The sequence below is a fragment of the Aphelocoma coerulescens genome, chromosome 1 (assembly GCF_041296385.1).
Source record: "Aphelocoma coerulescens isolate FSJ_1873_10779 chromosome 1, UR_Acoe_1.0, whole genome shotgun sequence".
Classification (NCBI taxonomy): Eukaryota; Metazoa; Chordata; class Aves; order Passeriformes; family Corvidae; genus Aphelocoma; species Aphelocoma coerulescens.
In genome coordinates, this window is record NC_091013.1 from 78,321,212 (window position 1) to 78,343,285 (window position 22,074).

Here is a 22,074-nt window from a genome sequence, read left to right on the forward strand (position 1 = left end):
TTGTGGGTGCAATCTGCAGAGGGATAGGTGGGCACAGACCAGCAGTGACACATCGGAAAGGGAAATGATTGGAAAGTGGAAAAAATTGCTCCAGTACATCCAGGGGTAAATTTGCCATTTCTGAGTGGTGCTGCATTGCTGAGAGGGTTTGTGGCAGATGCTCACAGCTTTCTTAAATGAAACCCACTTCATTTTCTGCTATTTAAACATGTCATCCTAAGCAATACAGAACAATAAGGGAGCTTTCCCAGGATGCACCTCCGTCTGACTGAGAGGCTGAAACTAACACAAAGAGCCATCCTGCCCAGCAGCTGCCCAAGGTGCACTACTGCTGCACTACACTGCTGTTTTTTTAAATCAAGCCTATTTCATTTAATGACTTGAGGCAGGCAGAGCCCAGCTCACAGCTTCAGTGTTAACTTTCATTCACCAGGAAACACATATTTTCAAGACTGCTGAATCAATCTGCCCCTTCCACTCAACAGAATTTGTCTGCATTGTCTTGAAGCCTGTTCCTGCCAGAAGCCTCCTGCTCACACAGTTACTGTTGGCCTGCAGTCAGGGCACCGCCTGCCCCAAGCTAGACAACACCTGAGTCAGGATGGAGGCCACTACAGGCATTACCCACCCTGTGATGCGGGGATCCCCAGGCTCTCAGGGGCCCTGAGCACCACCAGCTGCACTGGCTCCATGGCTGAGGTTGTCCCTGTCTATCAGACCCTATGCCCTTTGACAGAGAAGCATGTGTTGTTTGTAGGTATGTCTGACTCTTAAAGTCAGGTTGTCCTCTGGTCTTTGCACATGCCTGGCCATAAAAGATAGAAATTATCTGGCCTAATTCTAGGTGTCTATATGTGAGCCAGACTCTTCTCGCAATCCAAGGACAGAGAAAGAAGGTGGGATTTGTCTCTCCTAATACAGACACAGTAGTTTGGACAGGTTAGCAGCTTTAGAAACCTTTCCCTACTGTGGCCATGTCAAGGACAAAGGGTAGTCCCATCCCTCCATATGCTTACTGGAGTACACTTTGATCCCAGTAACTGTGGAGCAGAAATACAATTGCGATGCCAATTCTTTGCTCCTCTCAGCAGGCTAAGGACATTTATGGACAGTGGTGTTGCTTTCAGTGTTGGTCCTTTTGGTGCTGACAATGGTGGGGAGGGACAGGCATGGCCCTTTAGCTAACCTTTGTTTGAAAGGATCCAGTTTGTATCCCCTGAGACTCACTTTATAATGCACAGAAAAAGTGGATGGCTGCAGTGTGCACTCTTGATCTCAACTGCAGCACTGGTGTGGAAGTACCTTAAGAGCATTTAACAGACTGCAGTAAGAACGTTACCCACTGCTGGCTTCTGTGGCACTATTGAGCTCATCATTATTATGCTGAAAGACAATGATGATGCTGGTGATGATGATTTACACAAAACAAAAGCAGCCTCTTTTCCAAAAAGAATCTTTGGCAAATTAGTCATCCCTCAAATTTTGTCCAGAACATGCCCTTAATTTCCAGAGTCAAAAGCATGTTGCGGTAAAGTGACCACTCGGAGCAGGAGTCTGTGCTGTGCCTTTTCTTCCTTGAGCAGTGTAGCCACCTTTTATTCCTCTGAGGTGTACTGAAGGTTGCTTTTTCTTATAATTGAGCAATATGTAAATTGTTATAGCTACCAAGGTAGCAGACCAGCCATTGTAACAAAGGATGATGACTTCTTTACAAGGTGAAATCATAAGAATCTGGCTATATGGGAGAAAGTTCTTGTTTGAATATGTAATTTGAAGAAGTAGCAAAGAGAATCCTCACAGCTGAATGACACTAAGTGGCTTTTTCTGTTTAATAAATATAAAAAATATCTGTCTAGATCAGTTGGATGAGTAATGGAAGCACTCAAACCCTTAAGGGACACTTTTTCTGTCTTGCAGGATTGGATTCCTTTTGCATCTGGGATGAGAAGAATTGAAAAGGCAGAAGTGGGAGATGATTGCTGCTGCTAGCAGCAGTGAAGAATGAGTGCAGATGCATTATGTATTGCCCCCTACATGGTAACAACCTTTCTAGGAACAAAGAGATGCAGTGTGCCATGGGATTTGATGGAAAAGAGGGGTGTGAAACTCCAGGGACATAGTTGAACACGCTGGGTTCAAAGACAGGGGAAACCATTCCAAATCCATTTGGTTCTTATGTCAACCTGTAAAGCCTTTGGTGGACGTAAGCATCAGGCATGCTGTGGCAGCCCAGCTCTGTGCCTAGAAAATGCTCTCCTGCTGCATGCTCAGTCCCAGCAATCTCTTCAGGAAGAGGCTCCATGTGGTTCACTCTCACCAGGACTGACAAATGCTGTTTGAGCTGTTTGTGCTGTGAGATGCCCACGAACCCATTGTGGAGGATGCACATTTTCAAGATCAGGCTAAGGCAGCTCTCTCTTATTCACTCCCCTATAATAATTACAGTGATATTTTTTGCTACATACTGTGCTGAGAGGGAAAGGTCCCGTGGTGTGCCTGAATGTTGCACAGTGTAAAGCAACACAATGCTCCCTTCTGCCTCTCCCAGACCTCCTCCAATCTCTCAGAAGGGAGAAAAAGGCTCACGTAAGAGGGATGTTTATGCTGATGTTATTCAAACGAGCAACAAACAAATAAAATGGTATTTAGGCATTGCCTTTTCTTCTCAATAAATTTCTCCCAGTGAAATTACCCACAGTGCTACTTAAACCTCCTTGGGGGGTCTGTAGCTGTTGACAGTATTTTCTTTCCTGCCTGCTACAGTTTGAGGGGAAAAAAATATTCTTTTTGTACTAGCACAGCCCACAAACTTGCTGAGGCCCAGATGTGAAACACTTGTCTTAGAAAGAGCAAGGAGGAAAAAGAAATCTGAAAATAGGGAAAAAATGTAAAGGGAGACACTTGCAATTATATGAAGCTCCTCCTTCTGATTTAAATATTTCCATAACTTATTATGAAATTCTGTGTTTGTAAGTAAGAATAAAAACTCTTTGTATGGAACAGTTGCTGGATAACATGTTTGTTCAGAACAGAAATATTCCAGGGTGAAAAAATCAATACTCAGAGGGGACTGAATGGCTCAAACTATGGGTAATCATATGGAGGCTATGAAGAGCTTAGCACTTTGAAATTCACCCAGGTCAGTAGAAATGGAAACTAATTTCCAGCTAGCACCTTTTCTGAGGCCATTTGTTACAATCTGTCAAGTTGATATGACCTCTCTTTCCAATCTCAAGAGGGCAAATGCTTCTATTTCCTACTTACAGGGTGTTTACGAACAGGGCAAAAAGCAGTCTTAGCCATTAGACTGGGAAAAAACCCCTAGGCACAGAAATAGGTACAGTTCCTGCAAGGCAGGGCAAGAGCATATTGCAGGAAATTTGCACAACCATGGATCACACATTGGAGAATAGTGTTGATTGCAGTCAAACTTACATGAGCTTATGCAAGTACAGGGCTTGGTTGACTTTGTGTGAGAGTCAAATCAGAAAATGAGAGATGTCACAAAGCACGGTCAGAAGAGGGGTTGGCTATTTGACTTTTGAATCCACTTTGGTGTGAAGGACGCAGGAAAGGCATTGAGCCTCACCACCTGAGCCAAGGACAGAGCAGTCATCAAGGGCAGGTGACTGATTTGATTGATTACAGGATAGAAAGGCAGGAGAATAATATTGACAAAAGATGTTTTAAGGAAATGAAATGATTCCAGTAGAAGCTTTGATTTTACTGATTAAGAACCCAAGGGCTGCTGAGCGTGGACTTACCTCAGTCACATTAATTTCTCCAGCATAGTGGACTGGTTGTACTCTTCAAAGAAAAAAGCTCACTACTAAACCCAGAAAAGGTTTGGTGACAACTGTAATCTATCAGCCATGATTATTTCAGCATATGTTGGAACCACGAAATTTTATCTAACTGGGAACTGACAGTTGGTGAGGAGGTCTGTCTTTGCCTGTGGAGAAAAGGTCCTTTCTATCCTGCTGCAGCATGATTAATTTACCCCCCAAATAATATCTCCCTCTCAGAAGATCAGTTGGAAAGTCTTGGCTCGGAGCAAGTCTGTAGACCTGCAAGTCAGCTGTGCCATTTCCCGTGCAAGCCAGAAGTGGCAGAACAGGCAGAATTACAGCTGTGACTCATGTGCTGATGCTCTGGAAGAAAGTCTGCTGTGAGAGGGCTTGGTGGCTGTCAGCCCCCGTGACCTGCAGGAGCACCGGGAGCAGGAAGTGTGAAACATCCCTCTCTGAGTTCACAGAATCACAGAATCATAGAACATGTGGAGTTGGACAGGATCCATCAGTGTCCCCTGAGTTCAACTTCTGGCCCTGCACAGGACACCCCAAGGTGACCACCCATCTCACACCATGTGTCTGAGAACATTGTCCAAATATGCTTCTTGAACTCTGTCAGGCTGGTGCTGTGACCACTTCCCTGGGGAGCCTGTTCCAGTGCCCAGCCACCCTCTGGGTGAAGAACCTTTTTCTAATACCCAACCTAAACCTCCCCTGACACAGCTTCAGGCCATTCCCTCAGGTCCTGTCACTGGGCACCACAGACAAGAGATCAGTGCCTGCCCCTCCTCTTCCCCTCACAAGGAAGTTGTAACTGCAATGAGGTCTCCCCTCAGCCTCCTCTTCTCCCGGCTGAACACACCAAGTCACCTCAGCCACTCCTCATAAGCCTTCCCCTCCTCATGGCCCTCCGTTGGAAGCTCTCTAATAGCTTTATATCTTTTTTATATTGTGGTGTTTCTGTAACCCACAGGGACAGCGAAAATCACAACCCAGGAGTCCAGGGTAAATGGGATGGAATGGCATTATTTAATTAATTATGGACTCATTTATATAGCATTGTTCGCAAAAGTGGTATAACATTATTGGGTGCTTGACCATACACCTCCCAGAGTGATTGGCTGAATGTTACAATGCCTATTTCAAAATATTTTCTTCAGTGAACCAAAACAATATCCGCTGCATTCTCACAACACCCTGCACCTGCAAATAGTTCACAAAATAGCAAACCATCTCTCAGCTTAGTTTGCGTGAGAACAGAGACTTTCACAGAAGACTGTAAAAGGTGGAAAATTTCTCTGCTCACTTTTTTAGCATCCATATTGTGGAACCCAAAACTGCCCCCAGCTCTCAAGGTGAGGTGACCCCAGTGCAGTGCAGAGCAGAGCAGGACAATCCCCTCCCTTGCCCAGCTGGTGATGCTGTACCTGATGTACCCCAGGACACGCTTGGCCCTCCTGGCTGCCCAGTTCCAGTGAGAAGATGGCCAGGCCAGTTATGGCTGTGCTCACAGGCAGTGTGTAAGTCAGTGGCACGTCCCGTCTTGACGTCAGTGACCATGTTTTTAGTTTTTGTGAGGCACATGTAATGCAGAGCACAGAAACCTGTGAAACTGTGCAAGACCTCACTAGAGTGGCTTCCTTCTCCTGTGGAGACTCAAGCTGGTAGTTTCAGATCCAGCAAGAAATTTCTACACGTTGGGTCACTTGGTTTCACTACAAATAGATGGGTATAAACATATCAAACTCTCTTTGCATGCCCCACTCGGGAGAATACTGTAATCTGAAACTTCCAGGATCTATAAAGATTTAGATATTGTGGTTGCTATTCCTCTTTGCCCACTGAGAAGCTGCTTTTGATTCCACAGTGCTCTCATTGCCTTGAGCCTGACCCAAGTGAGACTGTGAGCAGCCTGTACTGAAGCTGCTACTTGAGCCTTACTTGACTTGAGTCTTTCTCACTTACTTGGTGACCTGCTTTCAGCTGTCTTTACCTGCAACAGATGAGAAGTGGCCCATATCCCTTCCCTGTCTGAGATGAAGCCCTACATGTGTGCTGAAGGGCAGTGGGCTGTGTTGCCCTAGAGACTCGCAGCTTCCCATCCTCCCTATGTGCTCCTGGCAGGAGGTGACACTGCAGCCACCACAGCACAGTCTCCTGGCAAGGCACAACCTGCACAGGATGAGACTAATATCAGCTGATTGTGTTAGTGTCTTTCCTGTGCAAGAAGGATTTCCTGTGCAAGTTTTCTTTGCTAACTGACTGTATGTGGTGTCGATTATTTCCATCATACTCTTTGTCTGTATTACCTGCATTAATCTAGTACAGCGTGGGATGAAAATGTACCCCTGAGACTAAGCATGTACGTAACTTTAACCACCAGCTGCCAACATGGATGCAAAGTTGTCTCTTCAAACTACACATAAAACCTTGTGGATAGTGACATTAAGTAGCTCTCTTTTATGTAATGCAGGCAATATATTTTTTTTAGTGTGTTGACACATCATTGTATTTCTCAACAAGGCAAATTAGAGCAATGATATGAAGTTTTGTCTTGAGAGCCTGAGGATTTGTTATGGTTCTGGGAGCCTGCATTAAGACAGGCTGTAAAATGGGGTGCAAATATTATAATGATGAGTTATTTCTTCCTGCTTGCTAAGAAGAAGCAGAATCACTGGTAGAAGCCAGCACATCCCCTTTGGATTACTTGTATTATATTTTAACAACTGCTGCATGTACTAATTATTTTTAGTTCATAGGGACCAAAAATAACATTATGAATACACAAAAGAGAACTTATATTTTATACATGACAGCCATGGCTAACCATCTCCTCAGCTGGCTCCTTTGTCCTGCTCTTGCTGTGAAGACACCCATGTGGGATCTTCCTTTTCTGCTTTTTTGTTCTGTCATCAGTTTTGATGCCACTGTGAACATGTGCAATAACCTTGAAACACTTGTTCTAGGGTCTAGCTGCATGACAACCTGTCCCACAGGTACCTACAAGGATGGATTGTCCATGTCCTTCTGATTGTAGGGCAGATGGGGTGTGTGTTGCCAGAGTCACTGTGGTAGAACCTTGGGCCTGCATAGCCCTTTCTGCTCCTCAACCCCAAGAACTATGGACATCATTCTGTCTGTGACAGCACAGCCTTTATCAAGAAAGGGGACTGGGACATGGGAGGAGTGCAGACACCATGCCATGGTACGTGTTTTGGGCACCACTTCTCCCTGCTAGCACCTGTTGTCAGCCCATCTACTCTGACTAGCCAGCAGGTATCCTGACAGACTTACTGTGACACACCCCACAGAAAGGATATTTCCACATGAAAACTGACCAAGAAAATGTAGAAATTAATATTCCACAGGACCCCTCATTCCCTGTTTAGACACCTGTTTGGTTTTCCCTCTTCTTGTTTCAAAGATATATAATTAAATACAAAAATAAACAGGGCTGGAATTTTTGAGATCTCCTGCAAATCCACTGTGTCATGGACATTTGTAGTTTAAACTTGCACACTGCTGGGTGCTGGCATCTGCTTGGGCTGCACCCCACCACCTTGCAGGGGAAGGGATGGGTGAGCACAACTGCACCCTGATTTTCCTGTGGAGAAAGCCTCACCACAGCAGCAGGGCACAGTGCTGTGTGCTCTTAGCTCTCACTGCGGGTAATCTGGCAACTGCAGTTAATCTCCTAACATATATTTAACAACATATATGCTTAGCAGGAGCGGCTGTTCTATAAGTGCTACTGATATATCATCTGACCTTCTGCAAACCCATCATTCTGCTTTGCACCCAGCAGTTTGTACTTGACCACAGTAGGACTTGTATTTTGCCACACATAATGTTCAAAAAAGCCATCTAGCCTTCATGTGACACTACAAAGGAGGAAAGAACATCCCATTTTCCTTGGTCATGTGTTCCATTGGTTAACCATCTTTGTTCTTACAACTGTATGCCTTATTTCTAATTTAAATACATCTGACTTCAGTTTCTAGCTGCTGCAACTAATTTTTTTCTCTGCAAGATGAAGAAGGAATGTGGTACTGAACATCTCTACAGTCAGATCACCCTCCAGCCTCTTCTTTGATACAGCAGCCGCAATGAGTGCTTTAAGCCTTGTGAGGTATTTTCCACAGTCCTCAAGTCATTTAAATTTAATATTTTAAAAAAAATTCAATTTTTTTCTCTGATCCTTGAGTTGAGCAAATTATTCCAGGAACAATTTCTGTAAACAGGAGCTGCCAGCCACTGCCTGCTTCTTTCAGTTGCTCCTGCCATCCCCGGTGAGAACTCACTGCTCTCAAGCTTGTCCATTTTGAAGCCTTGTCCCTGGGGTTTCAGAAACCATGGAAGCCGCATCTCTTGCTCTAGATACAGAGCTTGACATTTGGCTGTTCCCAACATTTCGTTTTGAATTTCACTTGCTGTAGTTTAAGGTAAAGCCAGAGAAACATCTCAAGAATCAGGCCTTGAAATCTGTTTCTCTCTGTGTTTTCTACTCTCATTAGTGGGCTAATTAGTGGGCTAAGTCTCCTCTTTTTTCATTTGTTTTCTGATTCTTCAAATGTGCCCTCACAACTGGGAGGACAGACCCATCACGACAAATGAAAAGTGATTTTGTGGGAGCCCTGGTGCTATCACAGGGGTTTGGGAATTCCCTTAACAAGAGGGCAGTCAGTCCCAGTTCATCCAGCCTGAGGATGACTGGAATTTGTTTCTCCCCCTCCTTGGGTGATTGCTCTGATTGCCAGCCCTTTCTATCACCTTCAGCATAAAAACAAGGAACGCGGCAGCGTTGGGTACCCAGCAGAAAGGTGACAACTTGGGAGCAGAAGTCTGTTCAGAGGGTGCATCTCAGGCTCCCTTAGGTACCATGGTAGAAAGGCAATAAACTTAAATTTGCTCCTGACCAGACCTTAACATTTGAATCTCAGGAGTCTAGTCCAGGTTTGAAACCCTTATCTGGGAGGCCAGAGGTGCTATTTAAGCCCTTTCATTCAGCTGGAATCTAGATCCCCAGTTTATCAGACCCCAAAGAATGTTGTATTGAAGGACCTGAGATGTGCAGTGAGTGCCAGTTATGCCTTCTTAAACAACATTTTCTTTGTAAATGGAGAACATTTCATCAACAATATTAAATTCAATTCCCCCAAACAGTAAGCATTTTCTCACTTATTACAACCATTAGTGATAGTAAATCCTTAATTAATGGCAAATATAATTGCAAACCCAACACTAGATTCTCCTCTTTCAGGCATCAGTGTCACTCTGGGGAGAAGGTAGTTCAATGTTGTAAATGTACAAAATTTGGGCCATTGTTATTTGATCTTGGGTTTGAAATGTCTTCTATAATCTTTTTGTTGAGAGGCAGGCGATTGCTCCAAAGGGGAAAATGGAAGGACGCATGAGTGAATAAATAATGGCCAACAGCACAGAGAATTCAAGCATTCATGCATTAAGGTATGATATTGTGCACACTGGCACATCTCAGAAACACCTTTGGATTGAATGCTAAGTCAGATCACAGCAAACCCTGACAGATGAGCCATTTGTGTTGTGCGTCTTTTGCTTAAAAAAGCTGGAGTTTTATAATTTGATTGTGTAATATAGCAGAGCTCTGAAGTTTAGGAGGCTGAACTGTATCTTAGGAAAAAAGAAACAAAGAGAATGCAGATCAGATTCCTAGATCACAGGGTGTAAAGACAGCAGGTATCAGTTGTGGGTGCAAATTTTTTGTATTAAGAGAAGTTCAACAGGAAGGTCTTTCCTTTGAGTGGCAGAAAACATTTGATTGCCTTCCTCTTATAATTCTATGATTTTTTTAAAATCTAGGCAGTTAATATCAAGACACTGGTTCCTTGTCTCTCTTCTTAAAGAATTTTCTAGTGTTGTACACATTTCTGACTCAGCCAAGGTCTTCTCAATGAAAAGCTTAAATGAGTCTGCATTGAATTAATTAGTTCAAAGCAGCCTGCAATGTTTGCCTACAAGTGTGAATGGGCACTGGGGCTGGTTACCAGACCTGGGTGAAAACGTGTCTGTTGTAAATGGGATTTCTTATAAGGATTTGACTGACTTGAAGTAAAATCTATTTAGTTTCTGCCAGTTTTGTGTTATTTCCCTCTTTGGAAGGGAAAGTTTAGATGTTCTTGAGCACTGCCTTACTTTCCAAGCAGTACAGCTGGACCTTTAATGACCTACAGAATATGACGCATGAAAAGAAAACAGTCACTGACACAGAACATTTATAAGAATGCTTCTAACAGAAAATCAGAACAGAAAGTTTCATGTTTTATTTCACATGTCTTATAATTCTGGAATATCCATCTCACCATTTATGGTCTGTCTGGCTCTTCACTCCAGATAACTTCCTAAGTGCACCCAGGGGCAGAGCTAAATAAAAGTCAAAAAATCCCAAGTAAAGACATATTTGCCTTCAGCATTGCTTTTCTTTCTCCAAAATGAAAGTGTTTAGTGAAAAATTCTCATTAAAACCAAAGACAATACTTCTGTTATCACTTCTCATCCAGAAGAGAAATTCTTCAGCTCCTACTGAAAGTCAGAGGAGTATATAGAAGTTATTGAAAACATATTGCTATTTCTGTCAAGTTAGTGGGACCAGAAGGACCTTTGATCTGGCCTAGTGTGAAAGTTACTGTATTTTTATTTAATCTAAAGTAGCATTGAACAGATCAAGAATTGTGGGTGGTTTTATCTTATTTCTGCAGGCTAAGAAATTTATGTCCCAGCTGTTAGGTCTTTATAATCTTCCATGAAACATAAGAAATTGCTGTAGCATACTTTAAAGGAACATATCTGCATATGTCCTTTGTACATTATATGAAAGTAAGAACATCTATTCTTAAAGAATATTTGCTTTTTTTGGTATGCATTAGTCCCTATTCACTCTTCTCCTTCCCCTTGTGTCATGCAGAGAGCATGTTTGGCTTCACATGACCTACATGGTCCATTACAGACTCCAAAAATCCGTTGGCACACCTCACAGATTATCAGCTGGCTAAAAGTGACTCCTAAGTAATGGATTCTATGGATGGCTTCACAAAACTTCTAAGATAAGCCCCAGATTCATTAGGAACATTTAATTTTTGGTGATGAAAAATCATTGTTCCTGGGGGAATCTTCCTCAGCTGCTGCATCTGGGTTACAGCAGACTGGTTCCATACTCCCTTTAGTTTTTTCTCATTTGAACGGATTGTGGTTTGCTTGCTCCTTTTGGCTTCTCTGCCCAGAACAGGGTCTTTGCCTCTCTCCTCCTCATGAGATGAAGGTTTGCAGCCCAGCAGCCCCAGACCACCTGCACTGAAACTGTGTCTTCAGATTGCCAGAAGTTTAAATACATTTATTTCCAAGAAATTCTACCACCGAGCAGACTGAATTTACAATTTAGTCTCCAGGGACAGATGCATAAGAGCAAACTGTGCCCAAGCTTTGTAGACTCTTTCAAAAAACTGGTCTTGCTTTTAACTCAGAGTTTAACCACAGATTGCAGCTCAGCTATAGAACACCTGCACACAATTCAATGCCTCATTTCCCTCCTCCTTCATGAGTCCCCTAAGGAATGCAGTGCGCTTCTGCAGGTGGCTTCTTTCTCAACATGTCTCCTGCAGCCCATCTCCTCCCTCCTTAGCTGTTTCCACAATGCAAATAACCTCATTTCTGCACAAGTGGATCCCTCAGCTCTTCTCCCCTGCTCAGTTACCATTTGTTGGATATCCCTCATCAAGTGACTTGTTCCCTCCCAGAACAGTCAGTTAGTGACTACTGAATGAAAATACAACTCTTAGCAAATTATATGCTGAACCAAAACCTTTTTTTCTCCCCATAGTGTAGGGTCTCCTAAATGGTCAGTCTCCAAAGTTCACTCACTTTTCTCTGCTGGTCATAGCGAGGTGCAAGCACTGCTCCTGCCATCTTCTGGGGATTTTCCTCTGTGTGAGGCACCCCATTGCGAACACACAGCATCCCCTGAAAATACTACCATGTAAAATGCCAAGGATTCAGAAGATTCCTCAGTTTTGATAACTTTAGTGCTCTGTATATAAAGCCCAGTGTCTTTTAAGCAGCTGGCTCAAACCAGTCCTTCGAGACTGGTTGAAGTGTCTCTTTCTTTAAATCTTTGTCTTTTTGAGGAGAAATGACAGCAGTTTTCAATTTTTAGTCTTTGTGACAGTGTTCAGTGAAATAAGTGTGACTGTATTTCTGACTTTTTCTGAATCTGCCTTCACTCCTTTAGTAAACACATGTCAAAAGCAGCTGAGGCTGGGTTTGGTACAACATTTGTTTTTTTTTCATTTACTTGTAACAGGACTGACTGCTCTAACATCCTTGATTTGCATGTGGCTGCTAACTTTTATTCTGCAAAAGGCAAGATCTGGCCAAATGATGCCCTTGCACCTTCCCACTGGCAAGCTTGGTCACCAAATACCTGCTTGTTTTGTATATGCCATGTTAATTTGTTATACATATATGACTTTGCTTCAAAATCCCAACAAAATACAAGTTCTTTTTACTACACAGACATAACTCTCGTGCTTCAGCACCATCCTTTAACAAGCTGCTAAATAGTAAATAAATAAATAAATAAATAATTTAGAAAAACCACGCAGAAAAGTTATCAGCATAAGAATGGGTGATGTTCCCCAGCAATCTCAGCTTTTTCATACCACACAGGCTATTTTGTCTTTTTTTCCCAACTCAGCTGCCAGAACTATTTCAGAGAGATGCCCCAGTAACCTTTGATGTTCCCTGCAGATCTCTCCTTGACACAGAGATTATAAAAGCGGTACTCTCAAAGAAATTGGAAACCTTGTTTTCTGCAAAACTCAGTACTTGATCTTCTCCAAGGAAATAGAGTATACTCTAAGTCTCTACTCCAGATATAGCAAAAAGACCAGAAGGTGCCAGATAAATTTATTTTCTGTACTACCTAATGTTATTTCTATATCTGTATATTTATAAATCCTTTGTTAATATCTGCACAATGTAAAAAGTGAGTGAAAGTGGTATCAGCTATGTTTTGTTCTTGTCAGATGCAGCTCTGAGAAAAATGTGAGAGAGGTCATGGTCACCCAATAGAAGATGAACAAGAGGCTTGGATTCCCTTGGATGTCTGCCAGTGGATATCGGCTGATTCTCTTTGGACAACTCACTTGTGTAAACAACTTTCTTCTTACAGCAAGTTCTTTGAGGCTGTTGATACCCACGAAGTTGTCAGGACCTCAACCATGCAGCTCTTCTGAAGCGTGGTTCCTTGTGTGGCACTGTAACCAATGCTGTGTGGAAGCTTGGGTTCATAGTGCCAGCTACAGAATCAACACTTCCACTTGATGATGAATTGGATTGCCTCTCTCTCCTTTCTCTGTTGAGACTTATAACTTCATGTAACATTATGAAGAGATTATGAAACAGAAGCCTCAAACTTTAAGTGTTAAATTACCAAAGATTTTCAAGTGAGCATTTACACTGTGCAACAGGGTATTTTTAAGCATCTTCCTTTAATCTAGGCTGCGATGAGGATATTCCTACCCTGGAAAGCAGAATGAAATTGTACTCAATTTGAAGTGGAAGGAAGAAAGAAAGATTTTGAACATTAAGAAAAAGATAAACCTTAAGAGAGATGTGTGGACATTGAATGACATAGGAAAACATGTAACTTGGGCCTAACAATGTGGAATCTAGTTTTCATACTGAGGAATATTTTTTAATTTTTAAAAATAGGAATTTGATTAATACCTGTTTCCAAAAATGAAAATGCACCTTATATGAATGGAGTCCTATGTGTATCAGTTTCTGTAGCAATATGTGTAAAGAGTTCATACGTGCATTTGTAGAGCTGCATCCTAGAGCTACAGGCTAAAGCATATTCATGACAAAAGCTTCAGGCACCAGGCTAGACCTTGAAGGAGGCATTGGCATGTAAGGCAATGAAAGCTGTTGTAAAGAGAGCTATCCAAATAATATACTGGTATGAAGGTACCCTCTGGAATGGCTTACATTCTTTAAGGTTTTTATATATATATATATATGTATATGTAAGACAAGTAAACTGGACAATACAGGGAAATTTGGACTCCAGTTATCTCTGGATTCCTCTTGTGTTAATTCATGCTTGCAAAATTGAAGACTCTGCAAGTCACTGCTAGAAATATAAAGATTCATCAGCTGAGTTTGAGAAACCCACTGACATCATCAACAAGACATTCATATTTATTCCTCATGTGACCAGTTAATTTTGTGTCAAGTGGGAAAGAGATGTGCCTTTTTACCAAGATAGGGTGATGCATGTTAGAGAATGATTTCAGTTGCAGGCCTGTTCTCACAATGACTGTTTTCAGTGAAAACTTACACACAGGCAATTGCACAGCATCAAACACACGGTATGTACAGTGAGGCAACACGAATTGCTTCTTGTTCTGGGTCAGTCCAGGTACTGGAAAAGAGATAAGCTCTGGTTTATCTTTATTTGCTCTCCCCCAGTGCACACCACCTCCTGGAGTTAGCCCTTCTCATGTGTTGGAGATCTGGGTACCTGTCCCAAGGACATTTGCTTGCTTCTGGTGTCTATGACGACAAAGCTCTGGGAAAACCATTAGACTGTGTTTAAAGAGGATTAATTGAAAACAGTATGTGAAGTCATAGTGTACAAGAGTTTGAGTGTTCTTGTTATGCCAAGTGTTAGAGTTGGAGAAAATTTTAAAAGTGATTGTGGAAGCTCTAGCAGTGAATTAATCAGTGTATGATTCCTTCCCCCACTGAGAGTAGTACTTGAGTGGGAAATTATTTAAAACAGGTGGAATAGAGTAGGTGTTATCAGTCTGACTGTCATTCTGTTCAGTTTGGGGAATCTTACTGGTCCCTAAGGAAAGAGAAATCACATTCCTTGACTCATGTTGTGCTGGTAAGGGATGATCTGTTCAAATTACTGGGAATATGTGTTGTATTGAATAGGTAGCAGAGGGAAGGAAGAGCTCCCTTAATTAGCATCCCGCTTTCTGAAGTACACATTGGTACAAACTGGGCTGAAAATTTATGAAATAGGAAGGAAAGAGCAAATAACTGAGAGAGAACTTGCTCAGCCCCTCTGTGACTAGCTACAAGCTGCATTTCTACTGGGTTTTCAATTCGTGCACCTTTTGTGCATGATCTTTCTAATAATAAAGGCCAAGATCAGTTCCTTGCGGTTGACTTAATGTATGACAAGGTGTAAAATCAACATACAGAAAGAAAAACTGAATTTAAAATACCCTTTTATTGCTTTAAAGCAGGCTGAAGTTTTATCTCTTTTCTCATGTTTGCCCTTTAGCTTTTGATGTTTAGATTTATGGTGAAGTGCTGAATGAAAATGATAAATGGGATATAGATACTGGAAAATGGAAATGTTGCTTGCCAGCCTGCATAATATGAGCAGCCACTCAATCGCTGGAAGATATTCCAGGTTTAAATGTACTTTTTGATGCTTTTCTAGCCCTAGACCCTTTTTTTCCACGCCTCTTTCAGAGATACTATCTTACCATGAGATACATGCTCTAACTAGCAAACTATAAGCTCAGTTGTGGAAATTACTTTCCATTGCTCCCCTGTAGATGTGTACCTCTCTATAGAAAAGCACTGCAGCCTACCTGGAATAAAACCTTGGAGCATGAAATTAAGGATGGCTTTGTTGCTAAATAGTCAGATCATTAACATAAAGAAGAGTCATGAACTATACTTTTTTTGAACTAAGTTATGTTTGTACAATTTGTCCAGTAATTGGGTACTTATTACTTACCTGGTAGCTGGTTAAATGTGTGATAAAGTAATATAACCTGAGAGCTGCATGGGGTAAATATAAGGACTCACATTCTTCCAGTCCTAGGTAAAGTCCCATGATGCTTTGGAATCATGGAAATAAAATTTAGAAATTCAATTCTATCATATATCTTTCAGAAATAGAGTGCCCTAACATGACAAGGATAGTCATGGCTTTGAGTGAGGAAGTCTAGGATCAAGTCTCCTTTCTTAATGAGCCAGAGCACAGTTGCAGGGAAGGTCAACCACATCTTTAAGACGTCAGGACTGGGGGTGGATTTTTCTCATCTGTCTTGTTGAAACTGTTCCAATTTATATCAGAACTTAAATACTCTGGGGCCAGAGAACAAATGAGAATGTGCAAAACTCACTAAACTTTATACGTAGGGCACTCAGATGAGGGAAAGGGAATGATAACTTGTATTCACCCTGTTTTCGAGGGATATGCCTACATACAAGAGAAAACATCCTGTAACATCTGTGGCTGAACATTCCATAATGTCTGTCTCTAGAAAGCTGATTCTCAGTGCAGCTGTTTCTCACAATTCAAGAAGGAAGAAGTCTGCTGCTAATCTCAGACAATAAAAAAGAGATCAGTTATGTGGTATTCAGATGATTATATCCCAAACTTCCTGTGTATTTTAGATACCAAAAGCCATGAAATGTGAGGGTGTTTGGGAAAGAAAAGGGATTATAAAAACTTATAGTGTTTTTTTCTTTTTCCTTAGTGTAGCATCTCAACTAGTGCTCAGCTACTTCCACACTTCTGGAAACATGAAATGTTTCATTTTAAAATGACATCTACAAAATATGGATATTTCCAAAACATTTTCCTTCTCCTGGAGGAAAAGAGGGCATAGAGAGTGAGTGAAATATGAAGAAATTCCACTACACCCACACCGCACATCAGTTTCAATATAATTCATGGAATTATAGAATGATTTGGGTTGGAAAGGACCTTAAAGATCCTCTAGTTCTAACTCCTCTGTCATGGGCAAGGACACTAGACCAGTTTGATCAGACCCCCATCCAACCTGGCCTTGAGCATTCCGAGGGATAGGGCATTCACAAACTTTCTGAGCAACTTGCTCCAGTGCCTCACCACCCTTACCCGTGTACAGATAGTAAAGATTTTCTTCTTAAAAAAAATCCATATTGGTAAAACTAAAAAGCACCATTTTGGTAAGTAACTTACTGATAGCCTTTCCTCCTTTCCTCCCTTTCCCCAAAGTTAAAGAATTGTACAAACTCATAGATAATGTTAGAAGACAGGAATGCCTGGAATGCCAAACTAGACCTAAAAATAATGACATGACTTGCAATTAGTGATTAATGGGCTCCTTTTATTTGCCTTCAGTTTTTTTCTGTGAGCTTCTTTAAAAAGAACTTTTCTTTGCTGAAACTGAGTTGACCAATGGCTCTTTAGATCCCGTAAGAGAAACCCCAGCACTTAACCTAATGGAGAATTTTCATTATCTCTTTCAAAATACCATGGTGATGAACAGTGGGGAAATGACTATTAATCATTTGTCAGCTTCAGAAGCAATATAATTTATTTTTATCAGGCATTTAACCATATGAGGACAAGAACAGCAAAGGACAAATTTCACTTAGTCTTTCACATAGTTTCTCACACAAAGTCTTGGGTTTTCACTGATCTGACTAGCCATCACCAGTGATGGCTGTGCTGGTGTGCAGGTGGGTTATCAGTGAGCAGTGTCAACGCCAGACTGAGGATAGTGCCTGGGAAATGTGAATCTTACAGACAGGACGTTGGCAATGCCTCTTCTTTCCAAGGGAAGGCAGGAGACTAGCTAGATGGCTGGAGGTCAATAGGGATGAATTGTTTCAACACAATCAAAGGACAAAACAAGGCAATTTGCATATCAGAGGAATCCAGTAATGAAGACTGATGTTAGTGTGCTAATTTAGTGTATGTGAGAAAGGTGGGTGTGTAGGTGTCTCAGGTGGGAAGCAAAGATCTGAGACAAATGACCAGTTGTGTCCCATAACAGTTACCTCCATGAACTGCAGTTTGGAGGGCTGACACACCTACAGCTTCCCCCAAACCCCTGACTGGACCCCTTCTTCCGTCCTCTTCTTTGTTCATGAGAATAGCCAAGCTCTACCCAAACTTACTACACTTGCAAATGCCCCTGAGATGGTGATATTTTCAAGATATTTTTCACTATGGAGCCACCAGAATCATTCATAAATAACAAGTTTCTTGTGTGACTTGATTTTCATCAAGCTTTGATCAAATCTTCACGGAAAAGTTTGAGTTAGAGATGTACTGAGTAGAATCACAGGCTCTATACAGCCTACATAATTGGTAAGAACACGGATTTCTGCAGCAGTAGTTCACTGAGTTCCTGAGGAGAAGGCAGTATGCTCAATCTCTTTTCCTAAGGTATTTTTTAGCCTCTTGGAGCATCAAACGTAAACATTTCTTGAAACTGGCCTTTTTGTACAGAAGTCATTATTTGATACAGGCAGGGTAGCAATTCTTTGTTTGTAGAAGCCCTTACTGTTGTTTCACAGGGATGGTCATCTGTTCATGTTCCCTTGAGGGCTTGAAGAGCTCTAAGCATCTGTGTGGGGTATTTCTGAGTGAGATGCAGAATCACACAATCACAGAATTAACTAGGTTGGAAAAGACCTTGGAGATCATCAAGTCCAACCTATGACTTAACACCACCTTATCAACTAAACCATGGCACTGAGTGCCCCATCCAGTCTTTTTTCAAACACCTCCAGAGTTGGTGACTCCACCACCTCTCTGGGCAGACGATTCCAGTGCCCTATCACTCTTTCTGTGAAAATTTTTTTCCTAATGTCCAGGCTAAACTTCCCCTGGTGCAGCTTAATACTATGTCCTCTCATCCTGTCAGTTGTTGCCTGGGAGAAGAAGCCAATCCCCTCCTTTCAGGCAGTCAGAGAGGCTCCCCTGAGCCTCCTTTTCTCCAGGCTAAACACCCCCAACTCCCTCAGCCGTTCTTCATAGGGCTTGTGTTCCAAGCCCTTCACCAGCCTTGTGATCCACTCCTCTGGATGCATTCCAGCATCTCAAAGTCCTTCCTAAACTGGGGGGCCCAGAACTGGACACAGCACTCAAGGTGTAGCCACACCAGTGTCGAGTACAGGGGAAGAATGACTTCTCTGGTGCTGCTGGCCACACCATTGCTGATCCAGGCCAGGATGCTGTTGGCCTTCTTGGCCACGTGGGCACACTGATGGCTCATGTTCAGTCAGCTGTCAACCAGCACCCCCAGGTCCCTTTCTACCTGGCCCTTGTCCAGCCACTCTGTCCCCAGCCTGTAGCGCTGCAAGGGGTTGTTGTAGCCAAAGTGTAGGACCCTGTGCAATACCTCATGTTTCCTGAGCAGCAGCACGGTGACATACTCAGAAAAAAATACTGCTCCAAGGAAAGCTATGAGGTCATCTTCAGCCTCCTGCCCCAGTGTGTGCCGTGCTGTGCCTAAACCTTGTCTGGCTTCTGGACTTTCAACCTTAAAAATCTTCCCTGATGGAGACCCTGGTGTCTCCCTAGACAGCCTATTCCAATGTTTAACTAGAGCTAGACATTTCTTGCCTTGCTGCAACAATGGGGTCTACCCACTCTCGTCACAGGTATGGTGGAACAGCCCATGGTAATGGCACCCAGCCCCAGGTCTCCAGTCACAGCTCCCTGACCAGCTGTGGCTTGGTGATGCAGGAGAGTAAGTTGTTTAAACTGACACTTAAAGGAGTCTTCATCTGCCTCTCTGAAAAAATGAGTAGTCCAAGTGAGTTGCTTAGCTGCCGTGAGCTCTGTCACCTCATTCCAGCGTGGATGACTAAGGAAGGGGTATGGCAAAAGTTTAAAATATTGGAACATATTTGTACCCTAATTTAGGCATGAGCACACTGTGATTTCCAGCCTGTGAGCAGCTGCTCACCTTGGGTCAAGGCACACTGGCACTATTATTAACTGTGGTCCTTCATTTCTGCCTTTGCATGGGAATGACCGGCAGGTTTTGTGACAGATGCCCTGCCTCTCATGAGCTGAGTCCACCTTGTTGTGCATCTGACTAACACAAGGCTTACTGGTGACTGCAAGGCATTACCCTTTTCCTTTTCTCAGCTGCTTGGTTTCCTTAAGCTTCATCCTTACAGCAAACCATTCCCTCATTCCAAATTACCAATAAATCTGTTTAAACCCAGGCAACAAAAATCACCTTTTAAAGTATTCTATTAGTCAAAATATGATTAATTAGGTTTGAGTTCTTTTATTTCTGAATAGTTTAAATACTTATAAAATAAAATTTAAATAATTATAGCCTTCTCTGGATATTTTAAAGAAAGAGCTATCAAGTATAAAGTTGAATTTTCAATGCCTCATTTAGCATGCTGCAAAGAAAGAAAAGAAGAATATTAAAATATTTTGTATCAGAGGTTTAGAACTTAAAAGAGAGACCTAGCATTCTGATTACTAATTAAGTTCACATTTAACACAAATAAAACATGTGGGGTTGTAAGAAAGTTTGACAAAAAAAAGCCTACAGAGATCCGTACTTTTTGTCCTATAATTATACTGCTATTTCTATATTATTATAGTCATTATCTTGCCAGTACCCAAGACAAAAAGCCACTATTAAATCCTCTGAAGTTGATAGTGGCTGCATATGTATGTCTGTATGTGTGTAAAAGTGTGAAGAGTTGTAAAAATATTGAATGGGGTTCTGAAAATAGTCCCAATTTATGCAACCACTTAGCTGCAGCTACTGCAGCATGAATTTCACCTTGTGTCTGTGAGAAATTCAACATAAACTGACTTGAGAAGAACCTTGGTCAAGTCATGCATGGCTACCTACCCTTCAGTTTGCAGAAATTCCACTAAGCCATGTGCCAAGAGCAGACAGGTGACTTACTGGCTGCAAACACAAAGCCTGATCTAGATATTGAATACTGCAGTTCTTTAAGGATGCTGGCTTGGCTCACAGCCCTTCACCCACTGATTGTGAGCAGTGTGTCTCCGGAGAGTTTCTTCAGCGTTGCTCTTGGCTGCAGGAAATGAACAACAGAGCATGAGGCTGGCAGAGCAAAGTCTGATACTGCTCACTGTCCCTTGGCCCAGTCATAACCTCACTGGTTCCAACAGGGTTGTTCCAAGGTTACTTTTCTTCAGCTGAGGTGAGAATGGAGTCCCGTGTATCTTAATGTGTTCTTCTTCAACAGTCTCCATCATTCTTGTTATGTTGATTTTTTATTAGTGTAGAAATGTTTAATTTACTGAAGAGGATAGAAATTGTTTTCAATGGCATGTAACCATTTTTAAGAATGGACTAAAAATGATTCTTAAAAAATACACTTGAATTTTTCTGGAAAGGCCATTTTTTCTAAGCACATTCAGATGTACTAAAATTCTTATGGAGAACATCATAATGTATTTAAAAGTTGCAATGACATGAATTAGGGATAGGGACTTTTTAACACTGTAAAGTTGGATAGGATTGATCAATTATTTGAATGGAAGTTACAGCTAACTGGAGTTTGGAGATTAATTTGAAAATGGTACATGTATTCTATTTTCAGGTACGTTTATGCATTCAAAGCGTGAACAAACACAGGCCAATCAAAAGGAAAAGCGGCAGCTTGGGAAGACAACTTATGGTATGGTATTATATTAGCATTTTGTTTTCAGAATGAGGGTGTGTGCAAACCTCTTCAGCTTTAGTTGGAGAGTTTGTGCATCTAGGCCAAGCCAGATTCTATTTACAGAAGACTCTCCACAGTAGCAGGCTTCCTTTCCTGAAGTTGCAGGAGGTACTCCCCCTTTTCAAACCCGCTCTGTCCCTCTCTGATAAAGAAGCCAGTCAAGCTCTGCTGATCTGTGGTGAGGAGGTGATCAGAATTACTGAGCAATTGTCTAATACTGGCCATGGGGTTCAGGTGTCATAGGGAGGCCTAGGGAGGTTCACAGCCCCACACAGACATTGCAATAGCATATCACAACATCACAGAACCATAGAATGGTTTGGATTGGAAGGAATGTAAAAGATCATTCAGTTCCAACCTCCCTGGGCAGGGACACCTTCCACTAGAACAGGTTTCTCAAAAGCCCTTGGATACTTCCAAGGCTAGGGTATCCACAGCTTCTCTAAACAACAGTTTCTATACCCTCTTCCTTGAAAATCAGGATAAAAAGTGCTATTGCTATATCAAGCAAAGCTCTCAGGCAGGTTTCCAGATGGAACATTCTAGTTTAGGAGCTTTTCTTCCTTAGTGCTCAATTAACAATTCTTTGGTCATACGTGGCTAGCAGTTGGTAGATATCTCCATTTTGAAATCCACAGTATTTGTCTTCTAATCTGGTCTCACTAATTAGCTTGAAGACCCAGAGCCAGCCTGTCTGTATGATCAGGTAATCCTTTGTCACACTGCCACTATGGTCTGTGCCTTCTACTCTCCTCTCTCCAACCACCTCCTG

General features: G+C 42.1%; 1 protein-coding gene across 1 annotated transcript in view; it reads left to right on the top strand.

Moving 5' to 3' along the window:
• The window catches only part of LOC138119127 (vitelline membrane outer layer protein 1-like), a 37,294-nt gene extending 34,334 nt beyond the window's left edge, over positions 1–2,960 (top strand). Inside the window, exon 5 of the mRNA XM_069030694.1 lies at positions 1,918–2,960. Coding sequence (XP_068886795.1) covers positions 1,918–1,989 — 72 coding nt within the window. The 3' untranslated portion in view covers positions 1,990–2,960. The remainder of the gene's footprint in view (positions 1–1,917) is intronic.
• Positions 2,961–22,074: the final 19,114 nt, after the last annotated feature.